The 22,586-nt window shown below is 38.0% G+C and overlaps 1 protein-coding gene across 3 annotated transcripts in view; it reads left to right on the forward strand.

The window, feature by feature from the left end:
* Positions 1-22,586, forward strand: part of MIPEP (mitochondrial intermediate peptidase) — a 186,993-nt gene that overhangs the window by 107,881 nt on the left and 56,526 nt on the right. For 2 of the 3 annotated variants that reach the window (XM_084879363.1, XM_084879365.1), the window contains one exon: positions 3,144-3,263. In XM_084879363.1, the coding sequence (XP_084735489.1) occupies positions 3,144-3,263 (120 nt within the window). Of the gene's footprint in view, positions 1-3,143; positions 3,264-17,946; positions 18,412-22,586 lie in introns of those variants that run through there. The other variant, XM_084879364.1, reaches the window with a different exon arrangement.

Genomic DNA, 22,586 nt, shown 5'->3' on the forward strand with positions numbered 1-22,586 from the left:
AATTTATAAATTGTTATTCACTTTGCTTTAAAAAAATGTGTTTTTAGATGTGAAGTCTAATGAAGAGTAATGACTTTATTTTAATAACATTCAAAGCCTATTACCCAGGTTTCCAGATAAAGACTAGGAAGACTTTATGAATCATCTTTTTATGAAAAAGATTAGAGGCCCGAATTTTGTGCACCAGGGGAATGGGGTGCAGAGTCCCTCAGCCTGTTCTGTACCCTTGCCAGATGCCATTTGCACCAGTGACCATACTTTTCATACAGGTGAAAGGCATCTTGCTGTTGTATGGGCAGCTACATTTTTTTGCCCTGATTATAAAAGGTATTGCATAACATGATCCTTCTGAGGCAGTAGTACCATTTTCCCCGTCTTATGGGTGGAAAAACTGAAACAGAGAGGTTAAGTAATTGGCTTTGTTAGCATCAGGGCTGACCACAAAATGTGCAAGCCAGAGACCATGCATGTCATTGCTACATCCTGTTTTTTCAGTGTTTAGAGTAGCCTTGCCTCTAAATTTTTAAATCTAAGAGACTGTTTCCAATATATAGGGTAGGGTCCCTAGGCCTGGCTGGCGATCAGGGCCAATCTGTGGGGCGACCAGCGGGCGTGGCAATTGGGAGGGCCCCCACTGGCACCTGCCTTGGCTGGTAGCCTAGCACCACCCGCTTGTGGCTCAAACTCCCCCCACTCCCACCCCCCCGCCCTATCACCTCCCTCTTGTGGGGCAGATGCTCAACGCAGGAGCTGCCCACAACTGGTCATTCCACCATTCAGTCAGTTTGCATGTTAAGGTTTTATTATGTAGGATGCCAGGTCTACATGATACTAGATGTTTTAGGTTATTTGTAATTTCTGAGATTGCTTATGGAATTCTTACTCTTTATCAGATCTTTGAAGTTATATAAACATTACCTAAACACCCATCTTTCATCTCAAGCATCTCAAAATATTTACTTTATAATGATCTAGTTATCTATTTAAAAGTGTAGCCACTCCTTAGTTGCTTTATACTTTTGTAAAATTCAGTCCCTAAAAAGTAATTAATGAGCTTTGTTTTTTTTGTACCTTAAAATATATATTTCTGTAAAAAAAAAACCTACTGTAGACAAAACAGTAAATTTACATTTAATTTACATTATTTAGTATATATTTATATCAATATAATTAAAAATGAATTTCTGAATTATTTTTTAAAATTAGCATTACTTAGAAAAAGTCTTTTGATTTGCTGATAATTATAATACAAGTCCTAGTTAAAAATTTTTATCATGGCTCTTATTTTGAACAGTTGTTCAATGATATTCTTTTAAAATGGAAAACCAGCCTTTCACTTCTCCCACCCTCTAGAAAGAATAACCCCTTGAGATAGAGAGAATAGGAATGATGGAAAAAGAAAGGGAGGAGGGGGGAGAGATAGAAAGAGAGAACCTCTTACTAGAAAAACCATAGGAACCAGCTTTCATATACAATAGTCTCTTTGTACAGTGGAGAAAAACAAGGGTGGAAAGGAAATGGATTATTTCAGATGTCTAGAGGGGTATTAAAATTATAATTTTTTTTTTTTTTTTTTTTTTTTTGCAGTGCATTGTTTTACAAATAGATTCTTAATTTTCAGTAGCTCTAAAGATCTTGATCCCAGGCATGCATTACTCCCTTGGTGAGCAAATAGGCTCACCACTTTAGAATTGTTTGGTTTATCTGCAGATGTGCGTGAAATACATGCATTTGATTTATTTTGCTCTGTTTTTATAATTAAAAATCTTCCATGCTTATGCCTTTCACTTGTGAAAGATAAAATTGAAAGAATGAAACTCTTGAATTCTTATTTGTTTATAGATTGTAACAAGAAAAACACACACCAAAAAAACCAACATCTTAGTTGAGATTAGAATTTAAATGTTTTAATTCCTAATAATTTATCCAGTTAAAATATAGACAAGACTTTATGGGAAATTTGGCTCCTGTTTATCTTTATGCATTGTTATTTATTATAGAATATAGAATTGAAAGAGCTATATGTAGCTATATGTTTAGATTACCATTTATATTTAGAAAATGCCTATATTTTTCTAGGGAATGTTTAAACTTGACTTTATAATTTAGAACCACAATTGTATATCTAGATGAAGCCAGAAGCTACAAGTCTTTTAAAATTTTCTTCTATCCAAACTAATCCTCACTTCTTTCAAGTCAACAGCTGCACATTCTCTGCAAATTCCATTTTTGAATCAGGAAGATACATATCAGAAACATAATTGCATATCAGAATTTTTTTCTTTAAAATAAAACATTTTCTACTTTCTTATTTCAGGTGAACTCCAAACAATGATAACAGTCAAGTCAAAAAACATTTTATCATTACTATAGATTTTATGCAAAATTTAGTTTTTAGAACTAAGCAGCAGATTTCACATTCAAACTTTTTCTAATGCTTTATTCACCTATTATGTTTCAATAGCCTATATCTTCTACTTTGAGGTGAGTGATCCTTTTCCTCTGGTCACCTTCTTAAACCAGAATTGTCCCTGCACAGCAGCTGCTGCTTTTGCACTTCCTGGTGCCAGATGTGACTTGGCTCTAGCTCCAGATTCTCCAACAGCTGTATCAGAATTCTTTGTAACATCTGTCTTCACCAGACACTAGATTGTTATTCCTTTCTCCACCTCACCCCACGTTTTTATCTTCTTTTACCTCTCCTTACAAAAATAGGATTCTGACCATTTCATTTTTCTCACTTAAGATATGTGGGATTCCAGGGATAAAAGCAAACAGTATTTGTTCTGGAGTCACTGTCATAACTTTATTTTTCATATTTCTAACCATATTTATTGCTGATACAGAGAAAGGCAAAATTTCAGTTGTGTGTTCACAAATTTAAGTTGCTACATTATATTTAAAGAGTATCTTGTAGATAAGATTCAAAATTTTTTAATATCTTTAATCGTGAAGGTTGAGAGCTTTCCTTCTTATCATTGACATAGTGTTAAATATTGAACAAAATATATCTCAAGCCTTATACATCTATATTTGTGAATGTTTTAGACTGTGATTTAAAAGTATTATTCTGGAATGCATATAACACATCTTAGGTATAAGAATGCGCTACCCAAACTAAATAGATGTTTTCATCTGTCTAGGTCTTTTATGCCATTTTGGATCAAATTTACCATGGGAAGCATCCCCTGAGGCGATCAACCACAGACATTCTCAAGGAAACACAAGAGAAATTTTATGGCTTACCATACGTTCCAAACACTGTGAGTCTGGCATTTTGATCCTGTTATGTGCCATTGAGTGGTTCTGTTAGTGTATCAGTGGTTAGTAGGTTGTGATCACCTTCTCCCTCCCATAACTTGGAATCCTTACATTTATAATATATCAACACTTCACATGGGGCAAATCATAGAAATTGACTGGCTTATTTAATGTCTCTAGCCATATATATATATTTTTTGTTTGTTTGTTTGTTTGTTGTTGTTTTTTGTTTGTTTGTTTGCTTGTTAATCCTCGCCCAAGGCAATTTTTCCGTTGATTTTTACAGAGCGTAGAAGGGAGTGGGAGAGACAGAGAGAAACATTGATGTGAGAGAGACACATTGACTGCCTCCCACACTTGCCCCAGACAGGGCTAGAGATCAAGCCTGCAACACAGGTATATGCCCTTGACCACAATCAAAACTGGGACGCTTCAGTATGCAGGCCGATGTTCTATCCAGTGAGCCAAATCAGCAAGGACTCTAGACATACATTTACACGTGTTTATTTTCTTCCTGGTAGCAGTGTTTTCCTAAACTCCTAGGAAAATGGAATGAAAAAGGTCTTTGGCATCAGTCTATAGTCTAGTTATTTTTCTGTAAGGAGAAAAATGGTTAGCCATATAAGATGATATGATTATTAATTTTAATTCTATCTAATAAAAGAGTTATATGCAAATTGACCATATCTCTGCTACACCCACAAGCCATGCCCATCAGCCAATCAGGAATGAGTATGCAAATAACCCAGCCAAGATTGCTGTGGACACAGAGAGAGCAGGAGGCTTGAGTTGCCCCTGCAATGGAGGAAACCAAGCTTTCCCCCAGCTCTGGCCTGCAGTGGCCTCTGCTCAAGGCTACAAAGTTTCAATTATAGAAGATAAATAAATCCCAGATACCAGGGCCTCCACTTGGGTCACCATGGGGGTGTGGCCAGTCTGCAAACTACCACAGACCCCTCACCTAGGCCACCCCACACTCCAAGGGGACTCCCGCCCTGATCCGGGACAAATCAGCCGGTCCCCACCCTTGCATTAGGCCTCTATCCTATCTAATACTATCTAATAAAAGAATAATATCTAAATTGACCATTATTCCAACACACAAGATGCCTGCCCCCATGTGGTCAAAGATGACTGCCCCCATGTGGACACAAGATGGCCGCCACAAGATGGCCAGCAGGGGAGGGTAGTTGGGAGGGACCAGGCCTGCAAGAGAGGGTAGTTAGGAGGGACCAAGCCTTAAAGGGAGGGCAGTTGGGGGTGATCAAGCCTGCAGGGGAGGACAGTTAGGGACTACCAGGCCGGCAGAAGAAGGAAGTTGGGAGCGACCAGGCCTTCAGGAAAGGGCAATTGTGGGGATCCAGGCCTACAGGAGAGAGAAGTTAGGAGGGGACCAGGCTTACAGGGGAGGGCAGTTAGGGGCAAACAGGCTGGCAGGGGAGTGATTAGAGTAGGGGTGTCGAACTCAATCAGAGAAGGGGCCAAAATCTAAAATCCAGCCTAAATCGCGGGCCGAATGGTTTACTGAACAGTCATAAACTGACAATGTCATAAACTGACAGCGGAGTGCAGTGATGACAGCGCGGTGCAGGCCACATTGCAAGGCCTGGCGGGCTGGATTTGGCCCGCGGGCCTTGTGTTTGACACATGTGGATTAGAGGGTGATCAGGCTGGCAGGCAGAAGCATTTAGGGGCAATCAGGAAAGCAGGCAGGCGAGCAGTTGGGAGCCAGCAGTCCTGGATTGTGAGAGGGATGTCCGACTGCCCTCAAGGGGTCCCAGATTGGAGAGGGTGTAGGCTGTGCTGAGGGACACCCACCTACACCCCCCGTGCATGAATTTCTTGCACCGGGCCTTTAGTCAAATATATGTCTTAACTAAGATCATTTAGTTAGTGATTATGTAGGGATTAAAAGTCAAGATCTGAAGTCATGTGTTTTTTTAATCCTACAAGTTATGCTGGAAAGAATATTGGCTGGTACATTTGGCAGTGTCACTGACTTCTTTGCAGGTGATAAAAACCCAACTCATAAAGGAAATTTATTGAATCTCATAACTGAAAGGTACAGATACATATCTGATTTCAGTTAAGTTGGATCTAGTCTATTTTCTCAGAAAATATTGTTAGAAATGTTTATCTTTCCATTTCTCAGCTTTTTGTTTCTGTATTTGTTTCATTCTCAGGCAGACTGTGCTCGCTTGAGGTGTGCTACCTGTAGTTCCAGAATTACCTTCTAACTTAATAGAAATGGAAATCAGCCAAAACTGGTTTGGCTCAGTGCTAGAGCATTGGCCTGTGGACTGAAGGGTCCCAGGTTCGATTCCAGTCAAGGGCATGTACATTGGTTGCGGGCACATCCCTGGTAGGGGGTGTGCAGGAGGCAGCTGGTCGATTTTTCTCTCTCATTGATCTCTATCCCTCTCACTTCCTCTCTGTAAAAAATACATTTTTTTTTTCTTTTCATAAATGAAAAATTCTCAACCAAATATGAGCAAATCAGATTTAACAATACAGGCAGTCCTCTGGTTACATCGGACTCAACATACATCGTTTCGTGGTTATGTCCCCATCTCCCACGTATTTATTAAAAAAAAAAAATTCCATCATTTCAACATATGTACATATGTGCTTTATAATTTTTATTATTTACTTACCACAAGTAAAGGTCAAGAATTGTTATCTTCCTTTTTTTTTTTTTTTTTTTTTTTTTTTTACTGTTTCACTTCATTACTGCTACTCCATATGAGTTATGTAGGTGCTTATGTAGATGGGTTCCGACTTACGGTGAAAATCGCATTACGTCACGCCATAGGAACCATTCTCCATTGTAACCTGAGGACCTACTGTACATTAAGTGGATTATATACCATGACGTAGTGGAACTCCTCCCAGGGATGCAAGGATGGTCAAACATTTATAAATCAATCAATGTGATACACCAATTAACAAAATAAAGGGAGAAACATATAATCATCTCAATGGATTCAGAAAAAAAGCATTTAACAAAATCCAACATTCTTCTATAAAAAAAAAAACCTCAACAAAGTGTATATAGAAGTAATATATCTCAACAAGTTAAGGTTATATATGAGAAACCCACCACTAATATCATACTCAAATGGTGAACAGTTGAAAACTTTGCTTTCTCTAAGATCAAGAACAAGACAATGTTGCCCACTCTCACTACTTCTATTGGACATAGTATTAGAAATCCTAGCCATAGCAGTCAGAGAAGGAAAAGAATTAAAAGGCATCCATATTGGAAAGGAAGAAGTACAATTCCCATTATTTGCGGATGACATGATACTATATATAGAAAACCCTAAGAATCCCACCAAAAATCTATTAGAACTAATAAATTAATTCAGTAAAGTTGTAGGTTACAGCAACTTATTGTGTTTCTATATTCCAATAATAAACAATCAGAAGGAGAAATTAAGAAAATAATTCTATTTACAGTTTCCCCAGAAAGCATACAATATCTAGGAATAAGCTTAACCAAAGAGGTGAGAAAGACTTGTAATGTGAAAATTATAAGATACTTAAAAATAAATTGAAGAAGATACAAATAAATGGAAGGATATACTTGCTCTTTGATTAGAAGGATTAAGATTATTAAAATGTTCTTACTACCTAAAGCAGTCTACAGATTTAGTGTAATCCTTATTGAAATAACAAAGACATTCATTCTAATATATATATGAAACCACAAAAAATAAAAAAATAAAAATCAATAGCCAGCAAAATCTGAATAAGAACAAAGTGGAAGCTATCAGCCATGCTCCCTGTTAATGGTGCTGTTGTATTTCAGTGTTTTAAAGCAATTTTGTAGACTAGTGAATATTGGTGTTAGAGCTGTCTCTCATACGTCTGTTCTCTAAGTAAGTATTGATGCCTATAAGACTTTTGTTTGTCCTTGATCCACTTCAAACAAAACAGGAATGTGCATATTAAGAAAGTCCTGGGCACATGGAAGCCTACTTAATTCTTTATTTTACATCAGGGATGGGGAATGTCTGGCCCTTGGGCCCTCTAAGGCCAATGAAATCATTTGGTCTGACCACATTAGGGGTAAGTTAATTAAATGTTTGACCAAATATAGCAGGCTAATTTTTAAGTTGATAATTTTGTATGGCCCAGGAATGATGTTATAAACATCCAAATGGCCCTTGGCAGAAAAGAGGTTCCCCACTCCTGCTTTACATTATTGTGATAGCTGAGTATTTTATCTTCTTGTCCATATATGATTTAAAATGTACTCTTAATAGTATAAAAGTTTTTAAAACTAAAGTAAAAAAGTTATTTTTAGGAATGTAATTTATGGCATTGGATGATGTGTTGATGTCTCTGGTGATTAGTCTTGTTAGAACAAACACCAACAAAGAATGTGAAAGGAAGACATGTTTCTTGTGAATAGTGTCCACTTCACATTTATGTTTCACTTTTGTATCCAGCAACAAACTCATATTATAGTGACACAGTGTTATACTGATTAAAAGTGGCACACCTATTATTCCATTTACCTGGGGTTGGGGGGGGAGGGAGGGGGGAGATAGGGTTTTATATGATCTGTGCACATTGCTTACCTGTACATCTTTGGGGGTGGGTGTATGCTGGAGGCTTATTGGGGAATATACCTGATGGCTTCAAAAAACATCATTTCAAAAAGACACTTTGCCCTGGTCGAGGGGCACAGTTGGTTGGAGTTCCATCCCACACACCAGAAGGATGCAGGCTCAATTCCCAGTGATGACACATAACTGGGGTGCAGGTGCAGTCCCCAGCCTGAGCACATGCAGGAGACAACTGATCCATGTTTCTCTCTCAGATCTCCCATATTGATGTTTCTCTCTCTTTCCCTTCCTCTGTCCAAAATCAATTAAAGAAAACAAACCATATCCTTGAGTGAGGATCAAAAAGGCTGCTGCTACTAGAGACTGGTTTTTCTTCAGATCTATTTCTATTATTTCTAACTAGAGGCCTGTTGCATGAAAATTCGTGCACTGGAGGGGGTTTCCTCAGCCAGGCCTGCCCCCTCTCACAGTCTGGGAGCCCGCAGGGGTGGGAGGCAACCTGCCAATCTGGGGAAGGTAACACCCATCACCCCTCTGCTGCTGCCACTGCCGGCAGCACAAGCCTCGGCCCGCCCTCGTTACCTGAGCCTCAGACAGCCCTGGGCAGCTGGGCAGCTGGGCAGCTCCCATCGAAGTTTCCCTGCACCTTGGGCTGGCCCTGGGCAGCTGAGGGGCTGAGGGGACTGGGGGACTCTGGAGGCAGGTGCAGGGAGCGGCTGGGCCCGCCAGGTGGCGGGCCAGTCCTTGTCGCACACCTGCCTCCCCAGTGGGGCCGAGGGGACTGGGCACTGTCATCTTGGAGGGTGTGGCAGTCAATTAGCATATTACCTCCTTATTAGCTGTGGGCACTGCCATCTTTCCAATGGTCAATTAGCATATTCCCTTTTTATTATATAGGATTATACAGAAATGATTATATGTATTTCACATTAAGTATAACTTTCTGTCTCTAGAACAAACTGCTGAAAATTGTCTTAAATTTAGTCACATATCAAAGAGCAAACAGGCTTTGATTTTTTATTTAGCATAAAGAAAACTATATCCAAATTCCAATTTATGTATTTGTATATATTCAATTATTTATATTCTAGATAATACTTAAGTTATTCTTAATAATTTGTATATTATATTTATAATAGGTATTTTTATTAAGTGCATGCTATGTGCTGTGTGGTATCTAGGAGATGGGGATATAGTAGTGAATGGAACACAAAAATTCCTGGCCTTCATAGAGCCTGTATTACAAATGGCTTGTGTGGTGGGAAAGGGGGTGTATACATAATTATCATTACATCCAACTATCTGTGAAACATTTCATTATTAAGTAAAATATTCCATGAGCCCCCTCAAATTGTTTTGAGTTGTGAGAAGATGGACTAAACATAAGATTGAGATATTCTTATGCATAATACAGTTAATACAAGGATATGATGGGACCCTAATTTTTAATTTCCAGAGGGAGTCTAATTCCCTGAAATATTCATGGGGGAAAAAGAGGTGCCTTTTATGTTTTCACCAGGCTACTACTGTCTTCTTCTTCATCCTTGAGTTCTCTACATAAGCGAGTATTCACGGAGGCATAGCAGTGGGTAGACATGGGAGGTGAAGCAAGAGGGAAAAAAAGATGGCTAGGTAGAATGGAGAGTGGCTCAGAGGCTCCAGTAGGCCATGAGCCAGACCTCAGTATTTGGTGCCTGGTAGGTTGGGAGATGGTGCTAAAGGAGTGGGTGTGGCACCACAGTTTGAATAGGGATGGAGAAGGCATTCTGTGAAATACAGGAAGGATAGCTGCTTTAAGGGGAGAGGGGTGCAAAAAATGATGAGTTTAGTTTGAGGTGACACTAGCCTATCCAAGTGAAGATGCCTGTGAGCAGCTGTGGGATCAGTAGTTGGTAACCCAGGTAATGATCAAAGCTGGAGCTCTGTAGATTTTGGAGCCTAGAGAGAGATTTCTATGGTTATGGATAGCATTAAACAGGGGAAATTGGCTGGGTAAGAATCTTAAGAGACAATCCATAAGAATATTTAAGCAGTGGGCACATGCTTAATCAGCCACTGTGGTTGGAGAAGCTCTAATTGGAACAACTTTTCTACGGTGCAAGCAGAAAATAAAATTTTAAACATATCATTGCCTCTTCTGTTTCTACTACTACAATTACAACTGTATAATGGTCTGCTCTTCTTCTGTTATTTTAGGGTTATGTTGACGTATGGTAGCTTGGAATATCACTTATACAAAATTTATTTTGGATGCGTGTTCTGAGTTCCCAAATAGCAGACTAATAAGTGAAGTTTTAGCATACAACTTATGTGTTATTTGAGAACTTCTCATGTTGAAATTTCTCAGTATTTAGACCAGATCCATAGGCTGACATTGCTGTTGTCATGATTATATGTACAAAGGAAAGTAACCACTAATTTACCATTTGGAGAGCAACCAGTGGTAAACCCACTGTTTTTACAGAGTGCTCATCCCAGATTAACTTTCAAATAGACCTCTAACCATGTAGCAGAGTAGGAGTAGGGAGATGAAGTCTATAATGAAAGAGTGCAGATTTTTTGGGGAGCCTTTTACCGTATTTACTTTACTGTATGGATTTTTGTTTTTTAAAGGTCTTAAAAAGAAGAAAAATAAAAATATCCACCATAAGAAAGTACATTGCTACATACAGTTTGAGTGTTATGATTTTGATTTATTACTACTAGAGTTTATTTTCTTTCTAGTTTACTTATAGTCAACTTTTAAGAACTTCTTTTTTCCAAATACATATGTAAGTGCACATGTATATGTGAATCCATGTAGATATCTGAAAATGGTGCATTCAAGCAGATTAAATATTATTTTTTTATATTTTTTATATTTTCATATTTTTTATTTTAAATGTATAGGGTGTCCCAAAAAAATGTATACACACACTTTGTATAATTATAAAGGCAGTGTTTATTAAAATACATTTCATTTTCAAAATTGAGCTATCAGTTGTTATACTATGTATACATTTTTGGGAGATACCTTATATATTTCAAAGCTTTTCATTGGAGATTTCACAATTTTTAGTTCACTTCCTATATAATAAAGAGGTAATATGCAAATATTAAGATTGCTGCCTCCATGTGGTCAAAGATGGCCTCCCCCAAATGGACATAAGATGGCCACCACAGGATGGCTGGCAGGGGAGGGACCAGGCCTAAAAGGGAGGGCAGTTGGGGGAGATCAGGCCTGCAGGGGAGAAGAGTTAGGGGTGACTGGGCTGGCAGAGGAGGGCAGTTGGGGGTGACCAAGTCTGCAAGGGAGGGCAGTTTGTGGGGACCAAACCTGCTGGGGGGGGGCATTTGCAGGGGGACCAAGCCTGCTTAGGAGGGCAGTTCAGGGGAACCAGGCCTGGAGGAGAGGGCAATTGGGGTGACCAGGCCAACAGGGGAGGGCAGGGGAGGGCAGTTAGGGGTGACCGGGCCAGCAGGGGTGGGAAGTTAGGGGCAATCAGGCCAGTAGGGAGCAATCAGGCAGGCAGGCAGGTGAGTGGTTCGGAGCCAGTAGTCCTGGATTGTGAGAGGGATCCCAGATTGGAGAGGGTGCAGGCTGGGCTGAGGGATACATAGACACACACACCCCATGCACAAATTTCTAGCATTAATAGAAAATGTAGCACAGCTTATTGACCTCATATAGCCTATTTTTTTTTTTACTTTAAAGGCTTTAATTTTAGAATAATGAATAGAACACTAAGAAAATAAGTATTTATAAAATTATTTCTACCATCAAGATTAAAATGCCAATCAGATTTTTTCCAATTATTTTTAAAATAAGGCTGGTAAGATAAACAGTGGTTACGTGTGAGTATATATCTGTAATAATAAAAGTGTAATATGCTAATTAGACCAGACAGCCAAAATACCTTCCGGATGAAGATGGGGCTGCGAGGGCCAAGTCCCTTGCATGAATTTCATGCATCAGGCCTCTGAGATTTGTATAGAAATCTGAGATTTGCTTTGGACCTTTGCTATTCTTACCTCATGATTGGTCAGATGTTGGTTTAAAGAATGGCATAAAGGTCTCTCTTTTTTTAATATGTAAAAGAAAACTATTAATAGAACTAGGTTGCCAGCATTGTTCAAAATTCATCATTCTGTCTCTAATGATTGAATTTGAATTATTTGTTTACCATCCTCGTCCCTTCTATTTGGTTAATTCGTTTGTTTTCTTTTTCTTTGTGGGGAAGAAGTTGCATTTCCTCCTGTTCTTAAGCTCTAGTTCTTACAGGAAAGTGAGGACTCTCCTTGTGAAGTGAAGGTGCTGCCCAGGTTGCACTAATTTGATGTTGCTAAGCAAATGTTAGGTTAAACAAAACATTTTTTTTTTTTTAAATACAACTACCATATGGTGCATATCTCAAAAAACCTAAGTGGTTAATTACATGTTAAATTCCTATCCTCTTTGGCTACATAAACAACTGAGAAAATATTTACCTTCTCTGTCATGCTAGATTTATTTATGACTTTGTAACTAAAACACAGAAGTGTTATAAACTGAAACTTTAATTTTAGGATTGACTCATATTCTAAAAATTTACATGCTTTCAGTTTGTGGGACAGCTGCAAATCTGGATTTCACTGATTTAAAACATGAGGATATTATAAGATTACCGGGATTGTTTTTATAATATAGTCCTTTGTGCCAAGTCACCAACTTTCATTTTTGTCTTGGTTTACATGAATAGTGCTTTTTTTTTTTTTTTTGCCTGCAAATTCACATATACTAGATATAATGAAATAAAAATCCAGGATATTAAAAGGTCTTTTCTACCTAATAATCTTTGTTATTTATATGATGCACATGCATTTTTTAGATTTTAAATTATTTACATTTTAAGAAGCTTTTTCGCTGGAGATTCTGTAAATGTAGTCATGTTTCATCCATGGTGAATGTGAGCTGTGAGCAGGACACAGCGATCTCACTATTATTCATGGCATCCAAAGGGCTTGTTAAAATGTCTTTTTACTTCTCTGCCTTTGAGACTTATTAGCAACAAAAGGAAACCTCCAGTTGATTGATACTAATTTTATGTTTTAATTATATTTGAAGTAAGTAGAATATGCACATGACTAAAAATTGCGAGGTACAAAAGGGTTTACAGTGAAAAGTCTCCCTCCTCCTTTGTCCCCCAGGCCCTTGGCCCCTTTCCCTGGAGGCACCCTGTATTACTGTTATTTCTCACATTCGGACTTGAAAATAGACTTACTTCTATTAGTTGTAAGGAGACATCAAATCTGTAGTTAATGCCTTTCCCTTACTGTTCTTCCTGCCTTCTCTCTGAGATAGGCTAATTCTAGACTGGGCAATTACAAATTACAATTCTCCCTTAATGGAGTATTCTCTTACCTAATTTTCCTCTCTCAAATCCACATAGCTATCTTTTCATTCAAATTTGATTAAGATAGCTCTCCCCTTAAAGCCATTCAACAGCTTCCATTGCTCTTTAACTAAAGGCCAAAGGTCTTCACTACCCATAAGTTAACTACGTGATCTGGTCACAAGCTCCATCCAGTTAAATGCACTTGCTTCCTTTGGCACCAAGTTCTGAGCACTTGTTTCCCTCTTCCTGAAGCAGCCTCTGTCCTCACTTTAACTCTGCTAAAAGTGTCACTTGTCCAGACCTGGTCAGTTCCTCTGTTATACTGGGGTCTTTTTCTTCATATCGCTCATCCCAGTTTATAATTTCTTGATGTTATTGATTAATTTATATCTTAATGGGAGTTAAATTCACACAAGAACAAGGCCCATTTTTTATTTGTTTTATTATTTCTTCGGGCACCACAATTATTTATGCATGGTAGAGCCTAACTAATATTTATAATTTTTTAACATTTTTATTGAGGCATAACTTACATGAAATGCACAAATTCTAATGCACAGCTTCACGATGTTTTATATATGCATATACCTGTGTAGCCATTGTTCAGATAACACATTAAGCGCCCAGCCTGTTTTGTCTCTGGACGAAACTATAGTGTCAGTCACCCGGTGACTGACATGGGACTTAACGTGTTAAGACATAAAACATTTCCAATACCTTAGAAAGTCCCTGCAAGCCCCCTCCCACTCAGTATGTCACAAAGTAACCACTAGCTTTACCTATTTTTTAGCTCATGTAAGTGCCAACATATGGTATATGCTCTTTGTGTCTGGCTTCTTTCATACAATTATGTACCTGGGATACATTCATCTGTTATATGCCTCATTAATCTGTTCTTTTTTATTGTTATTGCTTTCAAGTATTTCATTTTTTAAATTTTTTTGTTTTTTGGGTATTTTTTTAGAGAAAGACAGAGGAAGGGAGAGAGATAGATATATAGAAACATCAATGGGAGAGAGCAACATTGATCAGCTGCCTCCTGCTTGCTCCTACTAGGGACTGAGCCTGTAATCCATGCAGGAATCCAACCAGTGACCTCTTTGTTAATGGGTCAGTGCTCAACTACTGAGCCAAATGAAATCAATTAGTCAAACAAAAAAGCTACCTCTCTTTATTTTGTACTCCCTCTAAGTCCAACTGCCTTCCCTCTTTTACAGAAAAACACCAAAGAATTGCCTATACCTCTCCAACCATTTCCTTTTGAAACACACTCCACTTAATCTTTTGCCCCAACCAGTCTACTAAAGCTGTTCTCATCCAGGTCACCAATGACCTCTATGTTGCTAAACCCAAGGGTTAATTTCCAGTCCACAATTCATTTGACCTAAGGTGCGATTTGATACCTGAATCACTCACTCCACCTTGAAACACTTCCTTCATTTGGTTTCCAGGTCATCCCACTCATTTAGTGTTTTTGTTTTGTTTTGTTTTGTTTTGTTTTGTTTTGTTTTATTTATCCTCACCTGAGGATAATTTTTCATTGACTTTTAGGGAGAGTGGAAGAGAGAAGGGAAAATAAAGAGAAACACATCCATAGTTGCCTCCTGTACGAGCTTCAACCAGGGCCAGGGAGGACCCTGCAAGCAAGGTATATGCCCTTGACTGCAATTGAACCCAGGACTCTTTGTTTGCAGGCCAAAGCTCTGTCTGCTGAGCCACACCGGCTAGGGCCACATTCTTACTTCTTTTCCCATTTTACTGACTTCTCTCTCATTCTCCTTTGTTGGTTCCTCATTTTCCAGCCTTCCAGTTGATGGCCCATAGTTCATCTTTTAGACATATCTTTTCCCATTTATATTCACTCTTTTGCTGTTGTTGTTAATCTTCCCCTAAGGATATTTTCCCATTAACTTTTAGAGAAGTGGAAGGAAGGGGGAGAGAGACACATCAATTATTATAGTTCCCTCCCACACTCACCTAACTGGGGCAGGGGGTCAGACAGGATTAAACCTGCAACCCTAGAACATGGTTCTGCTGAATGAGTATAGTGACCCTAGAGGAGGCAATGGCCTTTAGGTTATATGCAAAAAGTTATTATAATGATGACTATGAGATTTAATTGGGTAAACAAAGGAAACAGCAAATGAGGGAGCTAAAGCATGGTGATTAGTTAGTAGGATCAACTAAGTTTGAGGTCCCTTTGGAGTTTGAAACAAGGTACTAGGGAAAGTGAGCAGAAAATAGGTGATGATTGAGGACAGGAGTACTTGAAATTAGTATTATGGAGGGCTTTCAGTTAGAGTAACAACAAAGTCTGCGTTGTAACCATGGAAATGAGAGACAGAGTTAATAGAGAAGGTCAAGGAATTAAGAGTCCAAAGTATATTAGTTTTATGTTATTGCTATTACTATAATGTAGTGATTTAAAACAGCACACACCCTGGCTGGGTATCTCAGTTGGTTACAGCAACATCTAGATATACCAAGGTTGCTGGTTCGATCCCTGGTCCTGGTATATACAAGTGTCAATCAATGAATACATAAATAGGTGGAACAATCAATTCATGATTCTCTTTCTTTCCTTTCCTCCTGCTCTCTAAAATCAATAAGTAAAAAATAAAAATAAAAAACAGCATAAAAATTTATTCTCACAGTTCTGGAGGCCAGAAATTCGAAATGAGTCTTAAAGGGCTAAAGTCAATGCATTCACAAGACTTGTTCCTTCTGGAGGTTCCAAAGTAGAATCCATTCCTTACACCATTCAACTTCTACGGGCTAATGGTATTCCTTGGCTCCTGGCCACATCACTCCAATCAATGCTTGGTTGGCCCATTCTCATATGGCCTTGCCTCTGATGTTCTTGCCTTTCTCTTATGAGGGCCCTTGTGATTACATTTGAGCCTTACCTAGATAATCCACAAAAATCTCCTCATCTCGGGATCTTTAATTTAATTATATCTGAACAATTCCTTTGGCCATGTAAAATGATATTCACAGATTCTGGGAATTAGGGCAGGAACATCTTTGGGGAAGGGGACATTATTCTTTTTAACAGATTGGGGTTTTGAAAGAATAGCTATGGGGTCATTGAATTCATCAGAATTATGAAGGAGTAGCATTGGTGAGAGTGAAAGTGAAGCAGAAGTAAAAAACTTTAAAGGGATGAGGGGGAATGACTGAAGTTTCAGCTAAGGACTACAACAGCTTTCAATTTGCTATCGGCCACTATCAGGAAAATGGAAATTAGAATATCCTTAAGAAGAGAGAATGGTCTGGAACAGTCAGTGAAAAACAGAAAAAACTATCTCACCTCCAGGTCCAATGATAGGAGACATTTGAAAAGATTACAAGGGAAGTAGGATTCTCAGGGAAGACAGGTTTCTGTTAAAGCAAAAAAGTGAAGGGAATATTCAGTGACTGTATTTCAGAAAACCCAGTGGAAGATGTGGGGGGAGAAAGAAGCTATCAGAAAATTAGATACATAGAGTTATTGGGAAACCAGAGCTTCCTGTAGTAGCTGATATAAACAAGTCAGATGGTCTCAAGACACATAATGGTGGTGGAACTGTGAGTGATGGGCATAGGGAGGTGGCAGACCTTGGCAGAGCACACAGTGTTCTGGGCCCCCACTTAACATTGTTAAATAGAGGCCAGCACAAGGTTAGCCTCACTCAAAGCATATAGCAGTGGGATAAGGAAAGCTCATAACCAATCATACTGGAAAAACTGGGAATTGACGAGAAGGGCATAGAAAATGAGACATTTTCATGTTAATTTGCAAAATATAAGTAAATATTTCTATTTATTTATTTGTTCCTGATACTCTGGCTATGGCAGAGACCAAGTTGCCCATTCAGTTTTATCCTGAAGCTAAGAAAGCTTTCCTTAGCTTTGGAACTTGTGTTATAGGGGCAGAAACTTTGGAATTGTGTTATAGGGGCAGAGTAGAGTGAGGATTAAGTAATTTACCTTAAGGTGTCACAGGCAGAATTAGTATACATATTGTCTGACTTTTGGACTAAAGTTCTCTCTGTTATATTAATTTATTGTCATGAAATATAATAAATTCCAGGTGGAGTTGCTCTTTCTACACTTAAGTAGAAAAAAATAAGCCATTAAAAATAGTGTCTATTTGCAAATATGTTTTTTTATTTAGAGAAAGATAGTAATTTTAAAAAGAAATGGAAGAAATTACAAATGAGAACAATAATAGTTTGATCACAAAAATTTGAATTTCTCTCAGGAAATATGAATAAAATTCACAGGCCAGCAAACTAATTTTTAAAAGCTGTCATATGATAAATGGTTTACATTGTTGCTGCACATAGAGCTTATACAAATACAACAAAAACAATAGGACAACAATAAAATAAACTGACTTGCCTAGGACAGGAAAATATACTAATAGAAAGATAGTAAGCCGAAACTGGTTTGGCTCAGTGGATAGAGCATCGGCCTGTGGACTGAAAAGTCCCAGGTTTGATTCCGGTCGAGGGCATGTACCTTGGTTGCGGGCACATCCCCAGTTGGGGGTGTGGAAGAGGCAGCTGATCGGTGATTCTCTCTCATCGATGTTTCTAACTCTCTATCCCTCTCTCTTCCTCTCTGTAAAAAATCAATAAAATATATTTAAAAAAAGAAAAAAAGAAGGAAAGATAGTAAAATGGCATAGTCACTTACCAAATTAGTAAATGTTTTATAAAAAGACCATATACCTCAGTATTGATACACTGAAATATTTTTGTATTTGTTCACAGGAGGAAGATAAATAGGTTTGGCCCAAGGGATCAAGAACACAAAGAGTTTATGTACCTCTTTAGCCAATAATATAACACTTAGGAATTTATTTTAAAGAAATAAATAGAAAACCAAATAAAGCTTTATACCTGATAATCAACACATTTACCAGAAAAAACTTGCAGAGTCCAAAATTCAAGGAATGATTAAGCAAATTGGTACACCCATGTGGTTGTCATTAGACCTGGTCACTGACATTTCACTTCGTCTCTCTGGCACATAATAAAAATGTACTTTCTTGCTTGCTCCATGCAGTCAGTCGTGGCCATGTGACTTAAGTGGGACAAGAAAATGGAGCACAAACAGAACCTTTAAGAGCCTGAAAGGCATGTTGTCTGTTCAAGAAACAGATCTTTGCCGTTTGAAGCCACAGAAATTTTAGGATTTCTGTAATTGCATTGTAATTTAGCATATCCTAACTAACACAGTCCATATGGTGAAATAATATACAGCTATTAATGTTTACAAAGAATTCCTAAAATCAGGTTAGTGGAAAACAGATATAAAATTGTAGATAGTGTGATTGTACCTTTTGAAAACAGACTGAAGAGAACTTTTAACGTATTAACAAACTAGACGCCAGGCGCCCGATGAGCAGGGCCATCTTCCCAGATGCCTGCAGTGGGTCCCGCCCCACACCGCCACCCATCCCGATTCCCCATTTGCCATCAGGCGGTCAGAGCCTGATGCCAGGGGAAGGGACCAAGACCCGCTCTTTGGCCCAGCCCCACCTCGGGTTGCCTCTGTATGTGAGGCGACTGGTGGGGCTGGTGCCTTGGCCTGGCGCCACCCACATCCCCTGCTACCCACCCCCAGTTCCCTGTTCACCATCGGGCGATTGAGCCTGCTTGCCAGGGAAAGAAACCAAGAGGTTGTCACTGCGCCTCATAGTGACTGGTCAAGTGGGTGTTCTGGTTGTTCACCAGTAGGGTCAATTTGCATATTACCCTTTTATTAAATAGGATGGAGGCCCAGTGCCTGCCTGCCCTGATGGGAGCCCTGGATCAGGGTGGGAGTCCCCCGCCAGGGCAAGGGGCTGCAGGTGGTTTGCAGGTCAGCCAATCGAGGTGGGGGTCTTCTCTGGGGGGTGAGGCCAGCCAGGCAAGGAGCTGTGGTCGTTTTGGTCTCTGGTCGTTCCAGTCATTCTGCCATTTTGGTTGCTAGGCTTTTATTATATAGGATGTTTGTTACACAGTTCTGAGTTAGGGATGAGTTTCATTTTCCTTTAATATTTTTTATTATATTTCAATTTTCAATAATAATCATGTATTCTTTATAAAATCAGAAGGGTAAGCATGTTCACACACATACACAAATACCTTCAGTTGGCTTCCAATAACATGGGCAATTAATTCTTTGTGTATGATTTCAAAATTAAAGATTATTGAAATGAAATTACAATGATCATACGGGCCCTTTATTTATCTGGGAAGCCCTAATCGGGATGAAGGATCATGGCTACACTTAAATTCAGAGTAGAAATTCTCTTTCCATGGCTTAAGCTTTGGACATAAATTCACTTCTCTCGCACCTGTCTTTCTCTCTCCCAGCCCCACCCCTTCTTGAAGGTTAATGCAAAATCTCTTGCCTCAGGCAAAGTGCACCCTAAAAACTAGGTTTTTAAATTGATAACCAGGCTCTATAGAACACTGAGCAGTTTTTCATTGCAGAACACTATGAAAGAAGTACCTTGGTAGAGAACATTAAAGAAGAATATCCTTTACCTGGATAAAACTTTTACATATATTAATAACTGAAAATGAATAAACTGATTTGAAACTGGGTATGTAATGTGAGTCCCTTACTTTCCCAAATCATGTTGAAGTCTCACATGTCTTTTACTAAGATTAAATTCAGTCCTTAGACTGAATGTAGCTTAGACTTCGTTCATTTTTATTCATAATTTCCAAGGGCTTGTATTACTGTGGGCCAGGAATGATGTGTTGCTATTTTATGCATAGTAGACAATATGCTTGACACTTATCTACATGCCAAGATGTGGCCTCCCCTTTGCCCCTAGAGTGTCTTCCCAGGCCCCATTCGGTACTCACATTCCCTCCTCTTGTTTCAGAATCCTGTCCCAGAACCCTATTGTCTTATTCCCAATTCTTATTAAGGTTCTGATCCCATTTTTCATTATTAAACAGGACTACTGATAACCCTATGGTTGCACATATATTTGTTCACTTGACTGTTTTAAACTCCTAAGAGTGGAACTGCTTGGGCTAAAGCTATGCACCATTAATATTCCAATACACACTGCAAAATTAAAATCAAGAGTTGTCCTGTAACAACCCTGATTTTTTATGTGACTTTGATTTTTTCCATTCTGATAGACCACAAGCATTGTAAGTCATTTTTGCTTGCATTTTTTTTGTATTTTATCACCTATATGGGAGATAGCGAATGAACTGCCTATTTTTTTCATTTTCCCATATTTTATGTTACTAGTATATTCTTATATTATAGTCCCATGTTTTTTGTTATTGATTTTATAGTGATGTTAGCCATTTATGATTTTTAATATTCAGATGGTTCTATTTTTGTTAGTTTGCTTGATGGTAGTAGTGATTATATTTAGTTAAATCTGTCAGACTCTAAGTTTCCTGCCATGCTTAAAAGGAAACCCTAACCTAAAAATATTTAAAGTTTTCTCGTGTTTTCTTCTAGTACTTTTATGGTTTTATTTTTAACTTGTATGTCTTGATCATTTAAGTTCATGGTGGTATAAGTTGTGACATTTAGAACCAGCTTTAGTTTTTCTAAGTTGGTTTTTGAATAACCCATTTTTCTTCACTGATCCAAAAATGCATCCTTTGTGAGATAAGTTTTCATATACAACGAGATTTGTTTCTAAGCTTTCCATTATGGGATTCTTGCCCAGGCAGGATAATCATTTGTTGATTATTGGTTGTTTTTTAATACAGATGCATGCATTTGCTCCACTATTTCATTTATCTCCGTATTCCTATCACACTGCCTATATTTAGAATGTTCTTAAAAGTCCCTCATGCATCTTGTTAAATGTATTCATTGTTGTTATTATTATTATTATTATTATTATTATTATTATTACTGTTGTGAATGGGATATACTGTATATCCTTCCTTTTTTTCTAGCTGATTATCATTGGTACATAGAACATTAGTTTGTTAGTTTTGCTGGTTAGCATTTTTAATATACACTTACTGTATTTTGATATTTATTCATCAGATTTAAGGGATTTCCAGACAATTACATATTTATATACTACACATATATCTCACAACATATATACTTAATATTTTTCAGCCACGTTCCAATGTTTATGTGTTTCCATGTCTTCAATTGGTCCAGTGACTTGAACTTTGAGATCCTTGTTATTTCTGGTTTGACCTATGATTTGAAAGAGGGCTATATGGGTGTTTGAGAAAAGAGAACATTCCATATCTCCAGAATCAAATGACCAAGATTGAATCTTAAGTATCAGATCTTCATTTGTAAGATGGTATAGTGAGAATTAAATGAAATATATGTATGTCAAAAGCCCCTGCATAGAGTAAACATAAAACAAGTGATAAGTATTACTATTGTTGTCAACATAATGATTATTGAAAGGAGGAATTTAAATGATAATAACAGTGTGTGGGAAATATAGCTATCAGTTGCATATAAAATTGTAAGAGCAGGAAAAGCAAATTAATTCATTAAAATAGATCGGAATCTCTCTTATGTTTAGCATTAATTTGTGTGGCTTTTGAAGGTGATTCCTGCTTCTGAAGGATAGCCATTCTCTACGCTAGGGGTGTCGAACTCAATCAGAGAAGGGGTCAAAATCTAAAATCCAGCCTAAATCGCGGGCCGAATGGTTTACTGAACAGTCATAAACTGACAATGTCATAAACTGACAGCAGAGTGCAGTGATGACAGCGTGGTGCGGGCCACATTGCAAGGCCTGGCGGGCTGGATTTGGCCCGCGGGCCTTGTGTTTGACACATGTGCTCTACGCCATCAGAAGTCTCCTTAATAATGCACGGCTAGTTACTAAATACAATTGTGATTGATTTATGACTTCTCACTGCTTCCCATGGTTGTATGTTGTTATGAATGTAGTAGAATAGTTTTCCTTAGTGTCTTTTACACATCTTGTTTTGTATTACATATTTTCAATAATTGTCAAAGTGATCACCCCATTAGTTTTTTGGTTTTTTTTATTTCCATTTTCTTAGGGTTCTTAACTTAGTGATGATACAGTCGTTGACATGTGTATATTTTTCTGTGTCTCAGAGAAGCTTTGAAATAACTTTCTGATTTATGGAGAGTGAAAAGTGAACCAAACTTTCAAAGAACATTTAGAAAAATGCAGACACTTAAAAGCCAAAATGAAATAATATTTGAAATGATTTATACAATTTCAGCAATAACTTTTTTTCACTTAAGCCAAAGTAAAATCTAAACAACCTTTCATGGTGCTAAGTTCTTTAAATGAAAGCAATGGAAGTCTATAAATCAAGTGATAGTTTATATTTATTTGAGAACCACTTTTCTAACTCGGTTTTCCTCTTAAAATTTAGTATATCCTCTAAAATGTTTAGCCAATTCTATATTGACTTTAAAGCAA

The sequence above is a fragment of the Pipistrellus hanaki genome (genome assembly GCF_964339955.1).
Source record: "Pipistrellus hanaki genome assembly, chromosome: 3".
Classification (NCBI taxonomy): domain Eukaryota; kingdom Metazoa; phylum Chordata; class Mammalia; order Chiroptera; family Vespertilionidae; genus Pipistrellus; species Pipistrellus hanaki.